We start from the raw sequence: 20,580 nt of genomic DNA, 5'->3' as shown, positions 1-20,580 counted from the left end.
CTCCTCCTGCTGATATTTTACTATCTGCTGAAGTGGTTTCAAACTGATACTTCTAGAGTCTTTTTTTCTATATTCCAAACAAATGTTAATCATACTAGTGAATATGTAGAGTGCTAGAATACAGAAATATTATTTATATCAGATTTGCTGTTACTCTTCGGAAAAAAGTGATTATTTTAAGCAATCACCATACTCTAGTTTTTCACAGATTTAGTTTCATCCTTTTCTTTTTCTGTGTAAATTGAAAATAAAAAAGATGTTTCTTATTTTTAGATAAGTGGAAATAATTTCTGGCTTTTAAACTCTAGTTCAAGTTCATTTTGCTTTTCAAGGAAGATATAGGCCTTTTCTGGATTCATTTCTGCAGATCATTCAGAATTGCATTTTGAATAAACACATGTTTAAAGTTGGGCAGGTTTTTTTTTTTTTTTTTTTTTTTTTTTTGGTTTTTGGTTTTTGGGCCACACCCGGTGGGTGCTCAGGGGTTATTCCTGGCTATCTGCTCAGAAATAGCTCCTGGCAGGCACGGGGGACCATATGGGACACCGGGATTCGAACCAACCACCTTTGGTCCTGGATCAACTGCTTGCAAGGCAAACACCGCTGTGCTATCTCTCCGAGCCCAAAGTTGGACAGGTTTAATTTTTTAGAATTAGGGGATTATAGGACATAAACCCTTACCTAAGACAGCCCAGCTAGTCATATGCATATAGATGAAAGTGAGCAGTACAGCCAGAAAATAACTACTCTCTCAGGTAAATTTATTCCTCTTTGTGCCTGTTTGTTTATCTCAAATATACAAAGTTGGAATAAGACAAAATTCTGTGATCCCTGCGTCAATGAAAAGAATGACATCACTTTTTTTTAGATTGGAGAAATGACCATAAAAACACAGAACCCAAAGAACAAGGTAGATGGTCACATAGGGTGCTGAATACATGCTTAATGAGCATTAGTACATTAGGTAGGCTTAATTTTTCCAAAATGAAAAGATCACAGGACACAAGCCCTTGCCTAAGACAGCCCTGTCTATCATATGCATATAGACAATTAGTAAATACATACAGGAGATAACCACTGTATATTTTCTCTCTCTCTCTCTCTCTCTCTCTCTCTCTCTCTCTCTCTCTCACACACACACACACACACACACACACACACACATACACATGCACACGCACGCACACAGCATAGAACAGAATTATGTGAGTCCTGGGTCAGTGAAAAGGATGACTTCACTTCTATTTAGAGAAGAGAATGAACCTAAGAACACATAGAACCAAACAAATAAGATAATGTCACATGCTCAAGTGTTAGATATAATTGGAAATGACTTGAATTTAATGTCATGGGAAGAAGGAAGGGCTATGGAATTGGTGAGATGAGTCTGGAGAAATAAGTAGGATCAAATTACAAAAATAACGTAGCCTACACAGGATAGGGGCTTTTATTATGATGACCAAAGGGATCATTGAAAATATATAGAAGACAAAAGAGGAGAATAGAGAGCATTGAACAGTATAAACCCTGGACCTTGGATTGCAAAACTAACAAGCAGTTGGGAGAAGGGTTGGGGTATAAAGATGGATCAGAGGTAACAGTGACAGTGGTGGAGGGTCATGGACACTTTGCTGGCGAGGTCAGTAATTGTACATTGATACTGTAATTTTAATAGTATTATTATCATATTACCTAGACTAATAATTTTTTCAAAGGAATGAACTTTTGGGCAAGTTTGTAGCAGTAATAAGTCATAGTGTATCAAGTGTACTGGACTCTACAAGAGAAAGGAAACTGGGGTAGACATAGTCTAGGCAAAGGATGATGGGTATTTGTTCTGGCAGAAAATGAAAACTGATGACAAAGACCCACAAGAACTGATATGATTTAGCAAAAATGGAAGGCCAGATATATCTAAGGAATAAATAGGTTTTAGGGAGGATATGAAGGTACTTAGAAACACTTTGTATTTTATAGAGTCACACCTGGAGGTGCTGGGGGTGAGTGAGGGTCTAGTGCTAGGAATCTCACTTCGTGCCTAGCATGTTAGAGGCATGTGTGGTAGCTGCTATGACTGGAAATTTTTTCAGTTTTAGTTCAAAATAACATTTATGCTAAAGAGACTTTAAGGGTTTATTCTCCTTAGCATAACATTTATGAAAAATGTCAAACGATGCTTATGATCACTTTGGAGATATTTTCTTTCTTTTGAATATACGTGAAAGAAATAGAAATGAATGCATGCACCTGTGATCACTTTTCTGGCCTGACAATAATTCAACACAAGTGTAACTTCCTTCCTACAATTCACATCTTCAACTCTTAGGATAGTTTTGGACATAAACTCTATCTTCTGGTAGGTCCAAATGTAATACTTTTGATAATACTAATTGCAGCCACAAATTACCATAGAAACCATAAATTTTGCTACAGTTTATAAGACTTCTTTCATGAACTACTGAGACTACCTTCTCAGATGGTACACAAAAAAGCATAGAGTTGAGGATATAGTAACATTTGAAACAGTAAGCAGTGATGAACTCTTATTTTCTTTTAATAAACAGACACCTTCCTCAGTTTTAACTTCAGATATATTCTATCTAGCTGTTTAATAGGAGTAGTAGAATGTAGAGGTTACATTCATTGTCTTTGAATAAATTTGAATCCCGTTTTCTCGGTTACTGTCTTATTATGCCATCTGTTTAATTTAGATAAAATAAAATGTTATGTGTTTCCTTGATCGCAGCCCCTAAATTATGGTGTCTATCTTGAAGTCTTTAATCTTGAAATCACTTGACTACGTAGTTTCTCTCTTTTTTCTATTTATGATTTACTACATAATTCACTTAGAATTCAGGAGGGGCATGCAGTTGAAAGCAGTCATCCTCAGCCTCAGTGAAGCTTATGTGATTCACTGCCACATCCTTATCTCTGATTCTTTCCATTTTTAATTCTTAGTTATCACCCTGGAAATCTGCTCATTTCCAAATTGTTGCTGTTTCCCTGGTAGGGACAATATGAAATGAACTTTATTTATTATATCTGTGCATATGTTTAATAATGATCTTGCCACTGGACAAAATCTAGAGGTTAGAATCAAAATGTTAAAAAAAAAAAAGGTTCTGTTCTCATCGATAGTAAGAGGAGGAATTATATGGTTTGGGGTCACCCTCAAGGGCAGGAAGGTACTGTGGAAAAACTTTAGCTCAGATGTCTGTTAACCATTTGAAACATTTTCTAGCCTTTCTGTTTATAAACTTGAATTTTTGGAGGTGTTTTGTTTGGGGGCCACATCGAATGGTGTGCTCTGGGCTTATTCCTGGTTCTATGCTCAGGGATCACTCCTTGTGAGCATGGGAGACTATGGGATGCTGAGGATGGAACCTAGGTTGGCCATGTGCAACATAAATGCCCCTACGCACTGTACTATTGCTCTAGCCTTATGAACCGAAGTACTTTACTTTAAAATGTTTATAAGTGAACTGGGAACTTAAGAATAGAAGAAATAGGGCCTGGAGATATAGCACAGCGGTGTTTGCCTTGCAAGCAGCTGATCCAGGGCCTCAGGTGGTTGGTTCGAATCCCGGTGTCCCATATGGTCCCCTGTGCCTGCCAGGAACTATTTCTGAGCAGACAGCCAAGAGTAACCCCTGAGCACCGCTGGGTGTGGCCCAAAAACCAAAAAAGAATAATAATAAAAAAAAAGAATAGAAGAACTAAATGCAGAAAGGAGATCTAAGCATCAAAAAAAAAAAAAAAAAAAAAGGATGGGACAGACAACACACAGATTAAATCTATTTAACCAAGACTCAAATAATTCCATTCTTAATTACTTTATGTAAAAAAATTCTTAATATTCCATATCACATATATAACGATTGTTCATATGTTATGGACAGCTAATATTTGATGATAAGTTCTGGTGTTTTACTAAGGAGTATAACTATGCTTGGGTTATCAGTTTATTTAAACTTTACTTTTGAATTTAGATTTGATTTCCATTATAAAGCTTAACTTCCAAAGATAAATGGGTGTTTTGTTTTGTTTTTGTTTATTTTTTGGGTCATAGCTGGCAGTGCCAGGGGTTACTCCTGGCTCTGCGCTCAGAAGTTGCTCCTGGCAGGCTCAGGGACCATATCCTGTGTTGGCCGCATGCAAGGCAAAAGCCTTACTGCTGTGCTGTGCTATCATTCCCGCCCCAAGTGTTTTGTTTTTAAATAGTTATGATTCAGTTGTTGTTGGACTAGATAGTTCAGTGGACTAATAAACACATGCTTAGTTAGCATGTGGGAGATCCAGGTTCAGACCAAGACACTGCCAGAAATGATCCCTGAGCATGGATTGATGTTGTCCCAAACTAAACTATGACAAAAACTAATTTCTAAGGAAGCTAAGTGCCCAAGAATGCATTTTTTATGTTTAATTTATTCATACAGTATAAGAGTACTTAAGCAAAAGGTAATAGTCAATTATTAAGATTCAATTTTCCCTTTTTGTTTATTTGTTTGTGGTCCACACCTGATGGTGCTCAGGGGTTACTCCTGGCTCTGTACTCAGAATTTACTCCTGGATTGGCCACGAGCAAGTCAAATGATTCTGGCCCCAATTTTCACCTTTTGCATTAAGTTTAACTTAGCTTACTAGAAAAGAAAACTTATAAAATATTGAATTTATAAGATGTTTATGCTTTATAAGTATACTACAATGGTTTTTTTTTTTGGGGGGGGGTCACACCCACAGCACTCAGGGGTTATTCCTAACTCTAAGCTCAGAAATCACTCCTGGCAGGCTCAGGGGAACATGTGGATGCCAGGATTTGAACCACCCTCCTTCTGCATGCAAGGCACATGCCCTGCCTCTATGCTATTTCTCCCCCCCCCCCCAATGGTTTTTTTGTTTGTTTTTGTATTTGATTTTTTTGGGTCACACCCGGCACCACTCAGGGGCTACTCCTGGCTCTATGCTCAGAAATCGCTCCTGGCAGGCACAGGGGACCAAATGGGATGCCGGGATTCGAACCACCATTCTTATGCGTGCAAGGCAAACGCCTTACCTCCATGCTATCTCTCCTGTCCCCTTCCTACAATGTTTTTTAACGTTTAGCATAAATTATTTTGAGTGGAGTAGATGAGTCACATGGTTTACTACAAAAGCTTTGCAACTTAAAAAGTTGTTGTTTTTTTTTTTTTTATTTTAATTTGGGAGGAGAGGGGCCAGGCCTAGTGGCGCTCAGGGCTTACTCTTGATTGCATTCCAGAATCAATCCTGGAAGGCTTGAGGGCCATATGTGGTACCATGGATGAGACCCAAGTCAACCACTTGTAAGACAAGTGGTTATATTATCACTGTGGCCTCATGCAACTTTTAGTTGATTTTACATGTTGGAAAAATTATGTCTCTGCTAAATTTTCTATACAGTAGTAATTTCAGTAGTATATTACATATAGTGAAGAGGAAAATATTTGGGACTGGAGTGATAGTACAGCTAATGAGACCCTTGTCTTGCATGCAGATTTTTCGGGTCTCATCCCTGCTGTCCCATATGGTTCCTCGAGCTTTGTCAGGAATGATCTCTTAGTGCAGAGCAAGGAGCATGCCCTAGGGACTGCCAGGTGTAGTCCCCCCAAAAAAGCCACCCCCACTCCCAAATAAAACAAACAAAAGAAAGAAAAGAAAAATACAACAATAACAACAACAAAAAGGTCATAGCTATAGCACAGTGGTAGGGCATTTGCCTTGTATGTGATCAACCTGGGACCAACACTGGTTTGATTTCTGGCATCCCTTATGGCCCCCTGAGCCTGCCAGGAGGAATTTCTGAGTAACCCCTTGAGCACCGTTGGGTGTGGCCCTCCAAAAAAATTACATGAAAATTAAAGTGCTTGAGTTTGTTATTTCTTTAAAGACATATTTGATTGTAATAATAGAATGGAATTTCACATAGAGGAATATGGCTTTAAAATTTGATTTGTGTTATATAGCCATGCTACCACTTGAAAGTTATTCTTAAATTTCCTTTTTTCTCTTTCAGGATTTTCTCACTCAGCGTTTACCTTTGGTATAGAAAGCCATATCAGTCAATCTAACATAAATGGTGCCCTTGTCCCACCTGCTGCATTAATTTCTATCATCCAGAAAGGTCTACAATATGTAGAGGCAGAAGTTAGTATTAATGAGGTAAGGATGGCATTTAAGATACTAATTTTCTTTGTTGGGGTTGGGGTACTTTGGGATTACACCAGGCTGTGCTGAGGGATCTGTCACAGCAGTATTTGGGAGGTCATGTGCAGTGCTTGGGACTAAACCAGGCTTAGTCACTTATAAGGCAAGCCTCTTACACCTGTATTCTCTCTGCTCCCTCAAATACTGATTCTTAGCTCTTAAATATTTTTTTAACCTGATAAATATTTATTGTCTTACTTGAAATTCACCAAAATTAAAGCACATTATTTCTAATATAGCTGTCAGTTCACGGAAGAGAGGTGTATATATCATTTGTTACGACCATTTATTATGGTTCATTTTTCTCTAGCTGGCTTTATACGTAAATAGTAAGAAATTATTGTCTTTAGAAACAACATTGCACTGTGGAGTCTGAGATCATAATTATGGTCTGAAAGTTAGAAAATCTTAGTTTGTTAACTGAATTTTGAAGGTAGTTTGTATTTGTAGACAATTCTTGATATTGGTGTCTATCTAAAGTTCAGATGTATGGCAGTTTCAACCAGGTACCCACTCACTTAAGACATGTAGACCAACTTCTGCATGCTACCTGTTTTTGTCAAGTTCAATCTGAACACAGTCATTTTTAACTCATTTAAACACTATGTAACTGCTTTTGTCTAATTATGTGAAGTTGAGTGATATGATCAGGAATTTATGGGTTACAGAACCTAAAATATTTACAATTAGTCTTTTATATTAAAAAAGTTGATATCTGGTTCCCAAGTGATAGCACAGTGAATGGTAGGGCGTTTGCCTTGCATGCGGCTGACCCAGGATGGAACTGGGTTCGATCCTGGCATCCATATGGTCCCCCAAGCCAGGTACGATTTCTGAGCGCAGAGCCAGGAGTTATACCTGAGTGTCACTGGATGTGGCCCAAAAACCAAAAAAAAAAAGTTGATATCGAATCTGTTAATTTTCATATGTTTTATGATGTTTAGATATTTTTATTTTGTTCGTGTTTTAGAGATTATTTTCATTAAAATTCTTTTATGGGGACCACTCCTCAAAGACAGTTTGTGGCAGGTATGTGTTCAAGATTCCTGACAGCTCTGTTCTCTAGCTGGTGGTGCGGCAGCAGAGTGGATATAAGAGCCCTGCCTGATCAAAGATGGACCACTAGGTCTATTGTTGGTGTTATTGGGGGGAGTGTGACACATTCAATGTCAGGAATGGAACTCATACTCTAACATGCTAGGGTGTGCTCCACCACTTGAGCTCTCTCTATCACCTTTCACAACTATTTTTAATATCAAAGTACTTACATCAGTACTTACTGTTGTCATTGTATTGTCTACAAATGATTTTGATTATTATGTTTCTCCTTTTTTAGAACTAAAAAATGGTGTCAGGCTAAAGTATGCCTTTATTGCTTTTATTGCTTTTATTTCTGAAGTCCCCTTTATTACATGATTTTCTCATTTTATCTGATTTTTAAAAAACGACTTAAAATTATTTTGTTAGAACTAACGCAGTACTCCCAGATGTATTTATTTTGACTGTAGCTGTTTTGGAGAAAAGGAATGTGGGTCTCCCTGGCAGAGTTTAGGGGGGCAGAGGAGCATTCTGTAGCAATTTTTGACCAACTAGGTCAATTCAGTGCAAAGGCCTGAACATGTGGTGGTGCTGCCTGGGCTCTGCAGTGCTGCTGTTTACCTGGGACACTGAGTCTCTACCCAGTGGTGGTAGGTAGGGCTGTAGTTTGAGGAACTGAACCAGTGTCATCTATATGTAGTAGCAAGGTACTTAATGTCTGTGCTGTCTTTGGCCCTGACTTTAAAAATATTTAGTTACTTACAAGTTCCTTTCTCTTCCTATACCAGTAACCCTTTATAATGTAAATCCAGAAATAGTGGCATATTTTTTTTTAGCTCAAGACACCATCTTACACTGTTGTAGGTGTGCTACTCAGCTAATTGATACAGCTTCTGTTTCAGATTTGATTCATGTTTGTATCTAATACTTAGTGCAAACCGTTTTAGTAAACATAAAGTTTATTTTTATCAAGTAGAGGTGGTTTTTGGTATTATAGCAACTTTTCAGAATCAGAGAGGACTAGCCTATGAGTTAGAGTGGTGCCCTTTAATATTAGTGCACAAAAAACTACCCCCCAAGAAATGGTTCGAATCAGACACACAGGCTAGCTTGGTAGTTTTCAGGGATTTTCTTTTCTCTCTGTGAATTATATAGACCAGAAGTTGAATAATATTGGGCTCGGCTACAGAAATTTTGTTTCTAAGGTAAGAATATGTGACTCCGTAGCAGTAAAGTACTTATTTGTATATACATATGTATATGTGTATAATTCAATTCCCAGCACTGCATGCACACGCACACAGTTTTTGAATGCAGATATTTTTTGGTTGGGGGTGTTGCTCTGAAGCCCGTAGTACTCAGTGCTTACTCCTGTCTTACAACTCAAGGATCTCTCCAGTTGATTTTTTTTTTTTTTTTTTTTTTTTTTGGTTTTTGGGCCACACCTGGCAGTGCTCAGGGGTTACTCCTGGCTGTCTGCTCAGAAATAGCTCCTGGCAGGCACGGGGGACCATCTGGGACACCGGGATTCGAACCAACCACCTTTGGTCCTGGATCGGCTGCTTGCAAGGCAAACGCCGCTATGCTATCTCTCCGGGCCCTCCAGTTGATTCTTAAGGGGTCATATCAGCTGCCAGCGATTGAACCTGAGTTAGCCTGATGCAAGGCAAGCATACTACCTACTGTTCTATCTGTGCTGGAAAAGCAGTTGTTTTGATTCTGTGGTTTAAAACTATTTTTTTCTAACAGCTGCCAGGGAGAGTAGTGCTGTTTTGCTATGGGTTCGTAGAACATTTCTGAATATCATGGGTTAAAAGAACCCAGCTTACTTTACTTAGCTCTGTTACTTGTCTTTTAAAATGTGTTTTGCACTTCTGCAATATTAACTGAGTGGGTCTATAGCCCGATTTATGAAGACTTTTTTCTTTAAATTTTAATTAAGTCAAAAGAATTTTGAGTCCAACAGTACAAATTTTTTTAATGATAAAAGAATTCCTGTATTATACCACCACATAACTTACTGTTGTATTAACTATTGGTCATGCTTTTAACCAACAATATTTTGCAAGTTAATTAGTTCTTTCATGATCTGTGCCTTTCAATATTTGGGCTTTAATATCTAAAATTCTTTTTTCTTAGAATGAAGATTTTTCATTGCTGCAGTTGATTTGCTTGAATACAAATTACCCCTAAATGGCATCTTTGATTTGTATTCTCTCTCAATTTCCCAAATCCAGGATGGTACCTTGTTTGATGGTCGACCAATAGAGTCTCTGTCACTGATAGATGCCGTAATGCCCGATGTAGTACAAACAAGACAACAAGCTTACAGAGATAAGCTTGCTCAGCAACAAGCAGCAGCTGCCGCAGCTGTCGCAGCTGCCACAAACCAACAAGGATCTACAAAAAATGGAGAAAACACAGCCAATGGGGAGGAGAATGGAGCACATACTATAGCAAGTGAGCTCAGATTTAAAAAAAAAAATTCCTTTTCAGAAGAAACATTTTTCTTTATAGGATTGTTTCATCTTCTAAGCTAAAATAAGGTCTACTTCATTTGTGACAGCTTTGCTCATTTCTCTAATGTAGATCCTATCATTTTAAATGTTATTCCCAAAGGCTTGAAAAAGCTAGATAACTTCATGAATTTTATAATCTAGAAATGCTTTTTCTACAGTGAAGTAAAATTTGCTTTTGATTTCTAAATAAAAATCATAACACTAGTTATTAGCAAATACAATAAGGCTCTGACACAGCTACAAAGGCTACTCTCATGTTATATGAATGGTATCAGCAACCCCTACTGGCAGAAACTCAGAATAGCATTGTCATGGATATGTTTAATTTAGATTGTTGTATCCTTTTAGTCATGTTTGGTATCTAACCTTTTATAGTTTATCTTCTAACCTCACCTTCTCCTATCCCTACCTTAACACATTCACACATGTTTATCTTTTTAAAATAGTGTGATTTGGTCTGACTTAACTAAAGATAGAAATTCATTCTTCATGTTAGAAGTACTAGTTTGACAGGTATTGTCATTTTTATCATTACTGGATCTAAGTTATGTTACACGACAAAACTGTTACAAAGATCTATTTACAGATTTGAGAACGTTTTTAGCCTGGGATACTAGCCTTACCTAATCGAATTGTCTACTTATTTCCCATGACACAGATAATCATACTGATATGATGGAAGTGGATGGGGATGTTGAAATCCCTCCTAATAAAGCAGTTGTGTTGCGGGGCCATGAATCTGAAGTCTTCATCTGTGCCTGGAACCCCGTTAGTGATCTCTTGGCATCAGGGTATGTTTCTCAAAGAAAAAGAAAGAACATGTCACTGAACTCTTTGTTACCATCATTATTTTCAGGCTTTACTGTTGGTTCTTTGTGGTCATTTTGACTTTGTAAGGCTTTATTATTCTTAGAAGTATTAAGTAAACTTACTGCTTTAGTAATACTTGGAGCCTCCAAAATGGAAACTAAGAAGTACTCAAAGCAGAAACAGCCCTTAGTCTCATCGATTCCGGAAAGACTTGAGAACTTCAAGAAAAATTTTAAACTATATTGCCTATTTTATAGGTCTGGAGACTCAACAGCAAGAATATGGAATCTTAGTGAAAATAGTACTAGTGGCTCCACACAGTTAGTACTTAGACATTGTATACGAGAAGGAGGGCAAGATGTCCCAAGCAACAAGGACGTGACATCTCTAGATTGGAACGTGAGTATCATTATAATGTCTCCGAATGAAAGACTTACTAATATCCTTAGCATAACCTCTGAGCACCAGCTAAAAACTTTTCAGCAGGATTTGTCCATTTGTCAAGACATTCTATAGTGTGCTACCTTAGAAGAACACTAGTTTTTGAGTCCTCACTTCCATATGTGGTATTAAAAACAAAAGTTGGGCTCAGGAAGATAAATCAAAAGACAGGAATACTTTTTTTGTATTAGGGAACCACAGGTCACTCCCTGACTCCACTTAGTACCTTGAGCACTAAAGGTACTAACAAACCCCTTAACCAAGGGTCTCAAACTCAATTTACCTGGGGGGGGGGGCGCAGGAGGCAAAGTCGGGGTGATCCTTGAGTGCAAAGTCAGTAGTAAGTTTTGAACATTGGGGGGTGTGACTCAAACAACTAAAACAAAACAAAACAAAAAATGATTCCTCTAGGGCAGGGCCACAAAATGTTGTACAGAGGACTGCAAATGGCCCACGGGCCCATGAGTTTGAGACCCCTGCTTAAGCAATCAGACCAAGGTTCAATGCCCAGGTTTTTAGTTTATCGGAAAGCATAGTCTTCGTTAAACTAGTAATCTCCAAGGGCCGGAGCTATAGCGCAACGGTAGGGCATTTGCCTTTCATGTGGCTAATCTAGGACAAACCTCATTTTGATCCCCTGGCGTCCTATATGGTCCTTCAAGCCAGGAGCGATTTCTGAGCACATAGCCAGGAGTAACCTCTGAGTAATCCCTGGGACGGCCCTCAAACAAAACAAAAAAGATATTTAATCTCCCATTCTTATTTCCTAAGTGTGATAATAACACTTAATAATAAATGAAATCAAGGAACATCAGGAACAGGCACATACAGAGTCATAACTTCTAAATCTTTTGCTTAAAGATTAAAAAAAATCTCTAAAATAGAGGCATTCTTTCTTGTTCTCATTTTACAGATGTAAATTGTATCCATTAAGAGCTAGAATACTACCAAGTATTGTAGTTGTAGGAATTTTTTTTATTTTTCTGATTCATCATTTTTCAGGGGGTAATTTGACTCTTGTGGCTTATCAGAAAGTTGAAAGTATGGTGGCATTGTTGATAAGGTTTCATTCTTCAATTTCATACATGACTAAGAGCTTGTTTACATCCCTATGATTGATTTATGAAAGGTGAATTTTTAAAGTTTCTATTTTTTTTTTTTTTTTAGTTTTTCCTTAAAACTGCATTCATACTTTAACATTTTCATCCCAAGCTACCTCATTCTAAGAAGTCTCTTGACTATTTCAGTTTTCCCAGAAGTTTAGGGTCAGCAATTTCAGCATGTGTCTACTCTTTCCCTCCTGTTGCCTTTGTTTAATAAGATCTTTCAAAAGATCTTCCAGGTCTCATACTCAAGAACCAGAGAGATAGTTCAATGGGTTGAGTGAATGCATTGTATGCAGAAGATCCAAGTTGATTCCAGATACTCCATGGTTCCAAGTTTTCTCCCCATCACCATATGTTCCTCAAGCACTTTCTAGGATGATGAGGAATGAACACCCACCCACCCCCCAAGAGGAGTCCCAAACAAAAAGTTGATTACTCTAGCTTAAGTTTTCAGTTTCTGTGAAAACCTCCACAACTCAAGATAGATTTTTAATTGTCCTAGTATTTCCTTCAAAATTTCCAGCACTATATTTTGGTTTTTGGGCTATACCTGGCTGTGTTCAGGAACATAATGTAGGGATTGAACTTGGATTAGCCATATTTAAGACAAGTGTCCTACTATTGTACTATCCCTACAACCCCAAGACAACACACTCTTTTATTTATTTACTTTTTTGGAGAGGGCACATCTGGTAGTGCTTAGACCTACTTATGGCTCTGAGCTCAGGGATCTCTCCTGCTGGGATCCTGAGGGACTATCTGGGGTGCTGGGATCGAACCCAGGTCAGTTGCATGCAAGGCAAGAACCCTGCCAACTGCACTGTCATTTTGCATGCACTTGTGTCTTCAGCCCCCCATCCCTTCCACCTTCATAAGGGATTTTTTTTGTTTGGGGACCACACCTTGACGTGCTAAGGATTTAGTCCTGGCTTTGTGCTCAGGGATGACCATATGGGATGCCAGAGATTGCAAAGTAGGTGCTTTGTCTGCTGTACAGGTCTGTCTGTATCTCTGGCCCCTCAGCACCATTTTTATCCACTTTAAAATAAAGTTGACAATTTTGAAAGTAAAATGTATAATCACCACATCGTAGTATTTATTGGGCACAGCAGATACCATGATAAGGTGATTTACCCAGACCAAGATTTACTAATCTTTTGTACTTTGAATCTGCTGACTCCTGAGATTTTCCCAACTGTGGGAAACTTGGCTACATAATTGGTGGTGGTGGTGGTTGGGTTGCACTTTACCACAGGGAGGTGGGAGGAAAATTTTTTTCTTTTTAGTATATTTATTGTATTTTATATCAAAAACCTTCAAGTTTAGGCAGCTTAGTTAAGAGACCATGTATTGTAATGCTATTTACAATTCATATACAAAGGAATATTGATAAATACTGGTTTGTTGAGCTTAATATATACATATGAACTTTAAGCTATAATTTTTGAAAATGTAGACTTTTAATAATTACACTACTCACTATGAACTTGGAGTCTTCAATTAAAAAAGACATTATTTTTGATAGTTATTTTAATAGCTATTTTCAGTAATGAAAGCAAGAGCTTGTGTGATAACAGACCAATGAAATATCATCTTCCACTTTAATGATCTATCAACCGAAATACTTAAGGACATTAGTTTAAAGGAAACTTTCTGCTGCATATTATCTGGAAATGGACCATTGCCATGAACTTCTTCCTTGGACAGAACTTGAGGACATTTGAAATCCATGCAGATACGAATCTGCAACCCTGTACAACCTTCATTTGTTTGTTACTTATCTTTATAGCTAAGTGGTAGGATGAATATGAAAACTATTTTCATTGTTTTTATCTTTAAAACAGTAACAAAATAATTCTAAAATCTTTGTCTCAAGTATTGTTTAATTATCCCCAGTCAGTTTAGAGTACACTTTAACTCACATCTTTACAGAAAAGTTAGATCTCGCTTTAGTGTCTTTTTCTTTTATCATTTACTAAAGCCAGAGCAAAATGGAATTGATATTGATAAGGTCAGAAAAACTGCTGTGGACTTTTACTTTTTTTCATCGTAGTATAGTCATATATGCATCATAACCTACAAGATCTTTCTCTGATTTTTTTCTGATGCATACACATGTGTGTGTGGCCATGTTGCTTTTCTGTTGGTAAGAATTTTATAATGGGAAAGAATTAATTTTACAAAGGGAAAGAACCAATAAAATGTTAAAGTTGTTGTCATGTGAACTAGCAATATTGTTTGGAATACTTGTACTCATTAACACAACGATAGAGGAAAGAGATATAGAAACTTCTCTTAGTAATGAAATAATTTGGAGAAGGGTGATGTTGACTTTGCTGCAGGGTCATTGTTGTCATTCTTAAAAGTTTGGCTATAAGACTCACATTGCTTAAGTGCTACCACAGGTGCTGCTTCTTCAAAGACATAGCAGTGCTTCATATGCCTTGAATGGCACTCACAAGACAGCAACTGAGATGTTCTGAAGCAGAATGTCAAATCATCTGCTACTGGAGTACTTACACATAAAATATTTAAAAATAAATGGCCTTTATGGATTGTCTAATTTAAAGGAATATATTTCTCTGACAGAGTGAAGGTACTCTTCTAGCAACTGGTTCATACGATGGATTTGCCAGAATATGGACTAAAGATGGTAAATGAAACATTTTTCTGTTCATTTGTTGTTGTCAAGCTAAGTTATTCTTTAAGCTTGGAATAATCATGTTTTCTTTTTAATTTAGGTAACCTTGCTAGCACCTTGGGGCAGCATAAAGGCCCTATATTTGCATTAAAATGGAATAAGAAAGGAAATTTTATTCTAAGTGCTGGAGTAGATAAGGTAACTCGATTGAGTTGTTTTTTTTTTTAAGTTGATGTGTTACAGATTATAATTAAAAATCATTATCATGCACCCACATTATAAAGCATTCACATTTTAGGAACTTAAACATGAATTTCATCATACAGAAATGCTTTCTTAGATTTTTCTGTCACCTTATTCCTAAATTTATCAGAAGTACTTAATTCTTTATCTGTACGACTACTCACTTTTACTGCAATTTGAACCACAGGGGATGTTTTTTTCAATATCCTACGTTGTTTTCGAAGTTTATAATTTATCTTATTAGTGTCTTAGTCTCTGGAGTGATTCCTTGGGAAATCTTAGAACCCTAGTGTTGGCTGAACTCCTTAGGGCTAGTAGAAAATGTAAGGAAATGCAGGACTTAAAACAGAGACAGGGGAGTAGCACTTGCCTTAGAGCACATCAGCAATATATTGTGTGCTCCCCTCAATCCCCCTTTCCACCCCAGCTTTACTACGAGAGGTCACAATAAGGATAAAACTCAACCTAATTAGATTAAGAAATGAATATAAGTTTTAAGTGGGGTTGTTTTAGGATAGATGGTACATTGGATCATATCTAGAAGTACTCAAGATTTAGTTTTTTTTTGCTTTATGTTCAGAAGACCATATTCAGTATCAGAGGTCAGCTTGATGTTTATTAAATATATTGCCATAGAGAAGTAGAAAAAAAATAAAAGAAAAATCAAGGGGACCTGAAATGGGAGAGAAAAATCTTTGTAAATAGTTGCTATCACTGAACAATACTTTATGTCCAAAGTGACAAAATTAGTGATGGGATTTAAAAAGAAATATGAATGTATTCCTTCAGATTTATGTATCAAATTCTGATATAATGTAAAGGATGTGGTTTTACATATTATAAATATGTAAGCTGTCTTTTTAGTGAAATGTGAGTTCTGAAAAATCTTAATATTGAGAATTACCTATTAGTCAAGAAGATGCCTTATAAGCTATGTTTTATAAGCTTTCGTGAGGGACCAAAGTGATAGCACAGCAGATAGGGCGTTTGCTTTGCACGTGGCTGACCTGTATTTGATTCCTTACTTCATATGATCCCTCAAACCTGCCAAAAGTAATTTCTGAGTGCTGCCAGAGTGACCCCAAAATAGACAAGCAAAACCAAAAATGGCTTACATGAAATGTTTTTGCAGTGGATTTTCTTAAGAAATATATGTGTGATATTTTGGGGGGGAATGATAATAAATGTGATTTTTTTTATGGTGATGATTGTGATTTGAAAAACATAATCCAAGTACTAAGTGACAAATTGTAATAGTAATCTCCCATCCTTTAGATAGAATAAATAGGTAACAGATAAATATAGCTTTATCTTTTGAGATAAAGTAAATATTACTGATTAAATTTGCTCTTGTTTTGCACTTTGCCTTAATATAGTTTATGTGCCTGTGATAAACTTGTCGTAATTTCTTGACAATTGTTCTGTTCTTTTCAATATCAGACTACAATTATTTGGGATGCACATACTGGTGAAGCCAAACAACAGTTCCCTTTTCATTCAGGTAAGGTTAAAGCATTTATTTAAGAATTGGAACTTCCTTCTGTTTTCCTAAGTCAGGGGTCTCACACTCAATTTACCTGGGGGCTGCAGGAGGCAAAGTCGGGGTGATCCTTGAGTGCAAAGTCAGTAGTAAGCCTTGAACATTGGGGGGTGTGACCCAAACAACTACAACAAAACAAAACAAAAAAAGATTCCTCTAGGGCAGGGCCACAAAATGTTGTATGGAGGGCCGTTTGCGGCCCGCGAGTTTGAGACCCCTGCAAGTAAACTTTGAATAACTCATTCTAACCCTTGAAATACTGTGATTGATGGATAGCATAAAGGGGGTAGAGCATTGATCTTTTCTGTACTTGATCTGGGTTACATCCCTGACTGCCAGGAGTGATCTCTGAATGCAAAGCCAGGAGAAAGCTCAAAGTGTACTTCTGAAATGGATCAATCTTTTTTTTTTTAAAGCAAAATAGTTTTTATTGAAAGAAATTTAGAGAGAAAGATAAATGATGGAGAGAAAGAAAGGAATACATATCTAGGAGAGAATGTGGGCTTTTCATAGTGGAAAATGTATGGAATAGTCCAAATCAGTGTCTTGAAATATATACTAGTTTTGTTATTAAACCTTTCAAGAGTTGTTGTTCCATGACTTTTGTTTTTCTTTTTTTGTTTGTTTGTTTGTTTGTTTGTTTTGGGTCACACCTGTTGACACTCAGGGGTTACTCCTGGCTCTTCACCCAGAAATTGCCCCTGGCAAGCTCAGTGGACCGTATGGGATGCCGAGAATCAAACCACTGTTGGTCCTGGGTTGGCCATGTGCAAAGTAAACGCCCTGCCGTTTTGCTATCTTTCTGGCTCCGGACTGTATGGCATGCCGGGAAGCGAACCATTTTTGGTCCTGAGTTGGCCATGTGCAAAGCAAACGCCCTGCCGTTTTGCTATCTTTCTGGCTCCATGTTCCATGACTATAAATTTTTACTTGTCAGAGATCACAATACATTCTTTAGAAATGTGTCATAGAAATCGTTTAAGCTTAGTGCAATTAGCGTTGGTATTAATGGTAGAAATGTTTTTAATTAGGTCTAGATTTGAATGTCATTTTCAACCAACTTAACAAGCTTTAATTTAACACATAATAAGTCAGTCATTTAACATTTTTGAGCCCAATTTTCTGTATACTAGTGATACCTATATGGCTAAAACTAGTATATCTGAAAATTTATACAAGTTACTATAAATTTAGATGCTTCCTCTCATTTATTTTTAATAATATAAGTTTGAGGGGCCGGATAGCACAGCAGTAGGGCATTTGTCTTGCATGCGCTGACCCTGATGGGACCCAGTTTGATTCCCAGCATCTCATATGTCCCCCAGCCTGCCAGAGATGATTTCTGAGTACAGAGCCAGGAGTAACCCCTGGGTGTGGCCCAACAACTAATCAATAAATAAGTTTAAAAAAACTTTAAAGAACAAGAATATAAGTATGAATATGAAATAAAGATATTTGTGGTTTTAGATCACAGTCAATCTCTAAACTATTGTATCTTTTTGTAGTGTGTTAATATTTAAATTTTTGGGAGGTGTTGGCTTCCCATTGTGCTCTGAGAATCCAAGGTCTGGTGCCAGTGATGCTTGCTTGGCCAATGGTTCCTGATATTTCAACGCTTAGAAATGTGGTGATGCACAGACCCAACAACAGTGTTACTAGCCACCGAGACTACACCTGGTTGACGTATCTTAAAACTAAGCATAATGCATAAACATTAACCAAAAACTAAAGTTAACAGCATGCTTTGGCCACCCCTAATCATCCTTACAGGTTTTGTTCTGTTTGCTTTCTTATTAATTTTTTCTCAGCTTATCTAATATTTTACAGAAAATTATTATATTAAAGAAATACACTAGGGGCAGGGAGAAAAAAGAGAAATACACTAACTTATGCATCATGACATACTTGACTTTATATCATTTGATTATAGTTTTGTCTGTTGAAACAAGCTTTTCCCCAAACTGTAAACTGTAACAATTATTTGCAAAATAAACATTTGGTTAAAATGGTTTTTGCAATGGGATCTTAAGTAATGATACTTGTGATTGGGACAGGAGAGATAGCACAATGGTAGGGTGTTTACCTTGCATGCGGCCATCCTGAGACAGACCCAGGCTCGATTCTCGGCATCCCATATGGGTCCCCCAGCCTGCCAGAAGTGATTTCTGAGTGCAGAGCCAGGAGTAACCCCTGAACACAGCTGGGTATGTCCCAAAAACCAAAAATTAAAAAAAAATACTTGCAGTAGAAAAATGAAAGTAGTAATTACTGAATGATATTCTAAACAGAGAAATGAAATCTAAACTAGATAACCTGAGAAAATGAATGAATGAATGAATGAATGAATAAAAAAATCTATTAGGAGATGTGAGTCTGATGCAAGCCCAGATGGCTGTCTTCTCAGCAGACCTGGGGGATGGAGATAAAGTGAAGCTGCTCTGTGTGGCCATCTGCCACACTTCAACAGCACAATACACAAGATATATCTTTCCTTATCACCCTCTCCTTATCACACCTGATCCAGCCCCTCCTCATTGCTTCAGGGTCCTACCACCCATGCACACTACATAACTGTCCTTTTTGTTCATTTTCCTGACATCCCAGCTTTTGTCTGTTCCCTTGTCATAAGATGCAATACTAAAACACTCTCAACACTATATAGCACACTTTGCCAAAGTGGCCTAGCATGCATGTAAATGGGGGAGGTGTGTGCAAACAAATGAAGTCTACGCATAAATAGGAAAACAAAGCAATATACTAAAGCTAGGCAAGCGAGTGAAGAAACTTAAGACTTGAGGCTTATTGATCCTTTTGGAAAGAATTCCATTCATTCCATTTTTTCCAATGAATACGATAAAATAATGGCAGGGGCATTAAAGAAGCTTGGGAAAACACTTGATAACCTGGCATTAAACAACTTTAAGCAACTTGGAAAAGAGGACAAAATTTAATTGCCCAGAGAAAATTGGAACCTCTGTGGAAGGCTCTTTGGCCAAAATAGACCCAGCCTGAGGGAAAGTGGAGAACACACTTGTCTGTTTTCTTTCTTGCCTTCTCTTGTATGAACATATTTGGAAACCGGTAGACACAGAACCCTGTTTGTTACTTTGCATGAGGCAACTCCCTGGGCTGTAGAATATATAGCAGGGCAGAATGAGATAAGAATTAATCCCATGAGCAGGTTGATGGACAGAACTCATCTCTCTAACTTGGTCTAAGAAGTTGTGATGTGCATATTAACAACAGAGATCATTCAGTGCTTATCTGTGTTTTTACTGGCTAGGTTAAGTGGATTCTTCCAGGTGCCATCATTTGAGTGGAAGTAACATTAGAAAACCCTCCCCAGGAGATAAAGATGACAGATGAGAAGCAGGATGGGAAGGAGCCAAAGAATTGTTGTGGGTTTTTTGTTTGGTTGATTGATTTTGACCACACTTGGTGATGCCCAGGGGTTACTCTGCACTCAGAAATCACTCCCAGAAAGTTTGGGAACTAGACAGGTTGTTGGGAATTGAAACAGGTCAGTCGTGTGCAAAGCAAATGCCCTATCAGCTGTGCTATTGTTCCAGCCCCACAAAGGGAATAATTTTTGGTAAAGACAGTCTCATTCTGATCAGTTACAAGAGTTTTATTTTATATATATATATTTTATTATATATAATAATATATATACACACATACATATATAATAATATATATATACACACATACACACACAAACGTGTGTATGATACATAGTGTATAGTATATAAGCATATAGTATGTATATATATATATGAGGTCATAGTAAAATTTTAGCTATGAATTAAAATTTTATTTTTTTTACAAATCTTTTTTTTCTTGATTTATGTATAAATTTTAATATTGCCTAATTTTCATGACTATAGTTCATCTTTCAATTATTTGGTCATAACAATTTGTGTCTTTTGATTTCTTCATTCTTGATTGAAAAGTAAAAATATGTTCTTGACAACTGTACCAAAATGATAGATTCCTTTTTTTAAAATCTATTGTTTCTGG

The 20,580-nt window shown here is 37.2% G+C and overlaps 1 protein-coding gene across 2 annotated transcripts in view; it reads left to right on the top strand.

Moving 5' to 3' along the window:
- TBL1XR1 (TBL1X/Y related 1) overlaps window positions 1–20,580 on the top strand; it is a 91,961-nt gene that overhangs the window by 50,324 nt on the left and 21,057 nt on the right. For both annotated transcript variants that reach the window (XM_049775222.1, XM_049775221.1), the window contains 7 exons: window positions 6,032–6,177; window positions 9,498–9,720; window positions 10,438–10,570; window positions 10,847–10,988; window positions 14,726–14,789; window positions 14,878–14,975; window positions 16,461–16,521. In XM_049775222.1, coding sequence (XP_049631179.1) covers window positions 6,032–6,177; window positions 9,498–9,720; window positions 10,438–10,570; window positions 10,847–10,988; window positions 14,726–14,789; window positions 14,878–14,975; window positions 16,461–16,521 — 867 coding nt within the window. The remainder of the gene's footprint in view (window positions 1–6,031; window positions 6,178–9,497; window positions 9,721–10,437; window positions 10,571–10,846; window positions 10,989–14,725; window positions 14,790–14,877; window positions 14,976–16,460; window positions 16,522–20,580) is intronic.

The sequence above is a fragment of the Suncus etruscus genome, chromosome 6 (assembly GCF_024139225.1).
Source record: "Suncus etruscus isolate mSunEtr1 chromosome 6, mSunEtr1.pri.cur, whole genome shotgun sequence".
Taxonomy (NCBI): domain Eukaryota; kingdom Metazoa; phylum Chordata; class Mammalia; order Eulipotyphla; family Soricidae; genus Suncus; species Suncus etruscus.
Note: the sequence above shows the minus strand (reverse complement) of the source record. Positions and strands in the feature narration are given on the sequence as shown.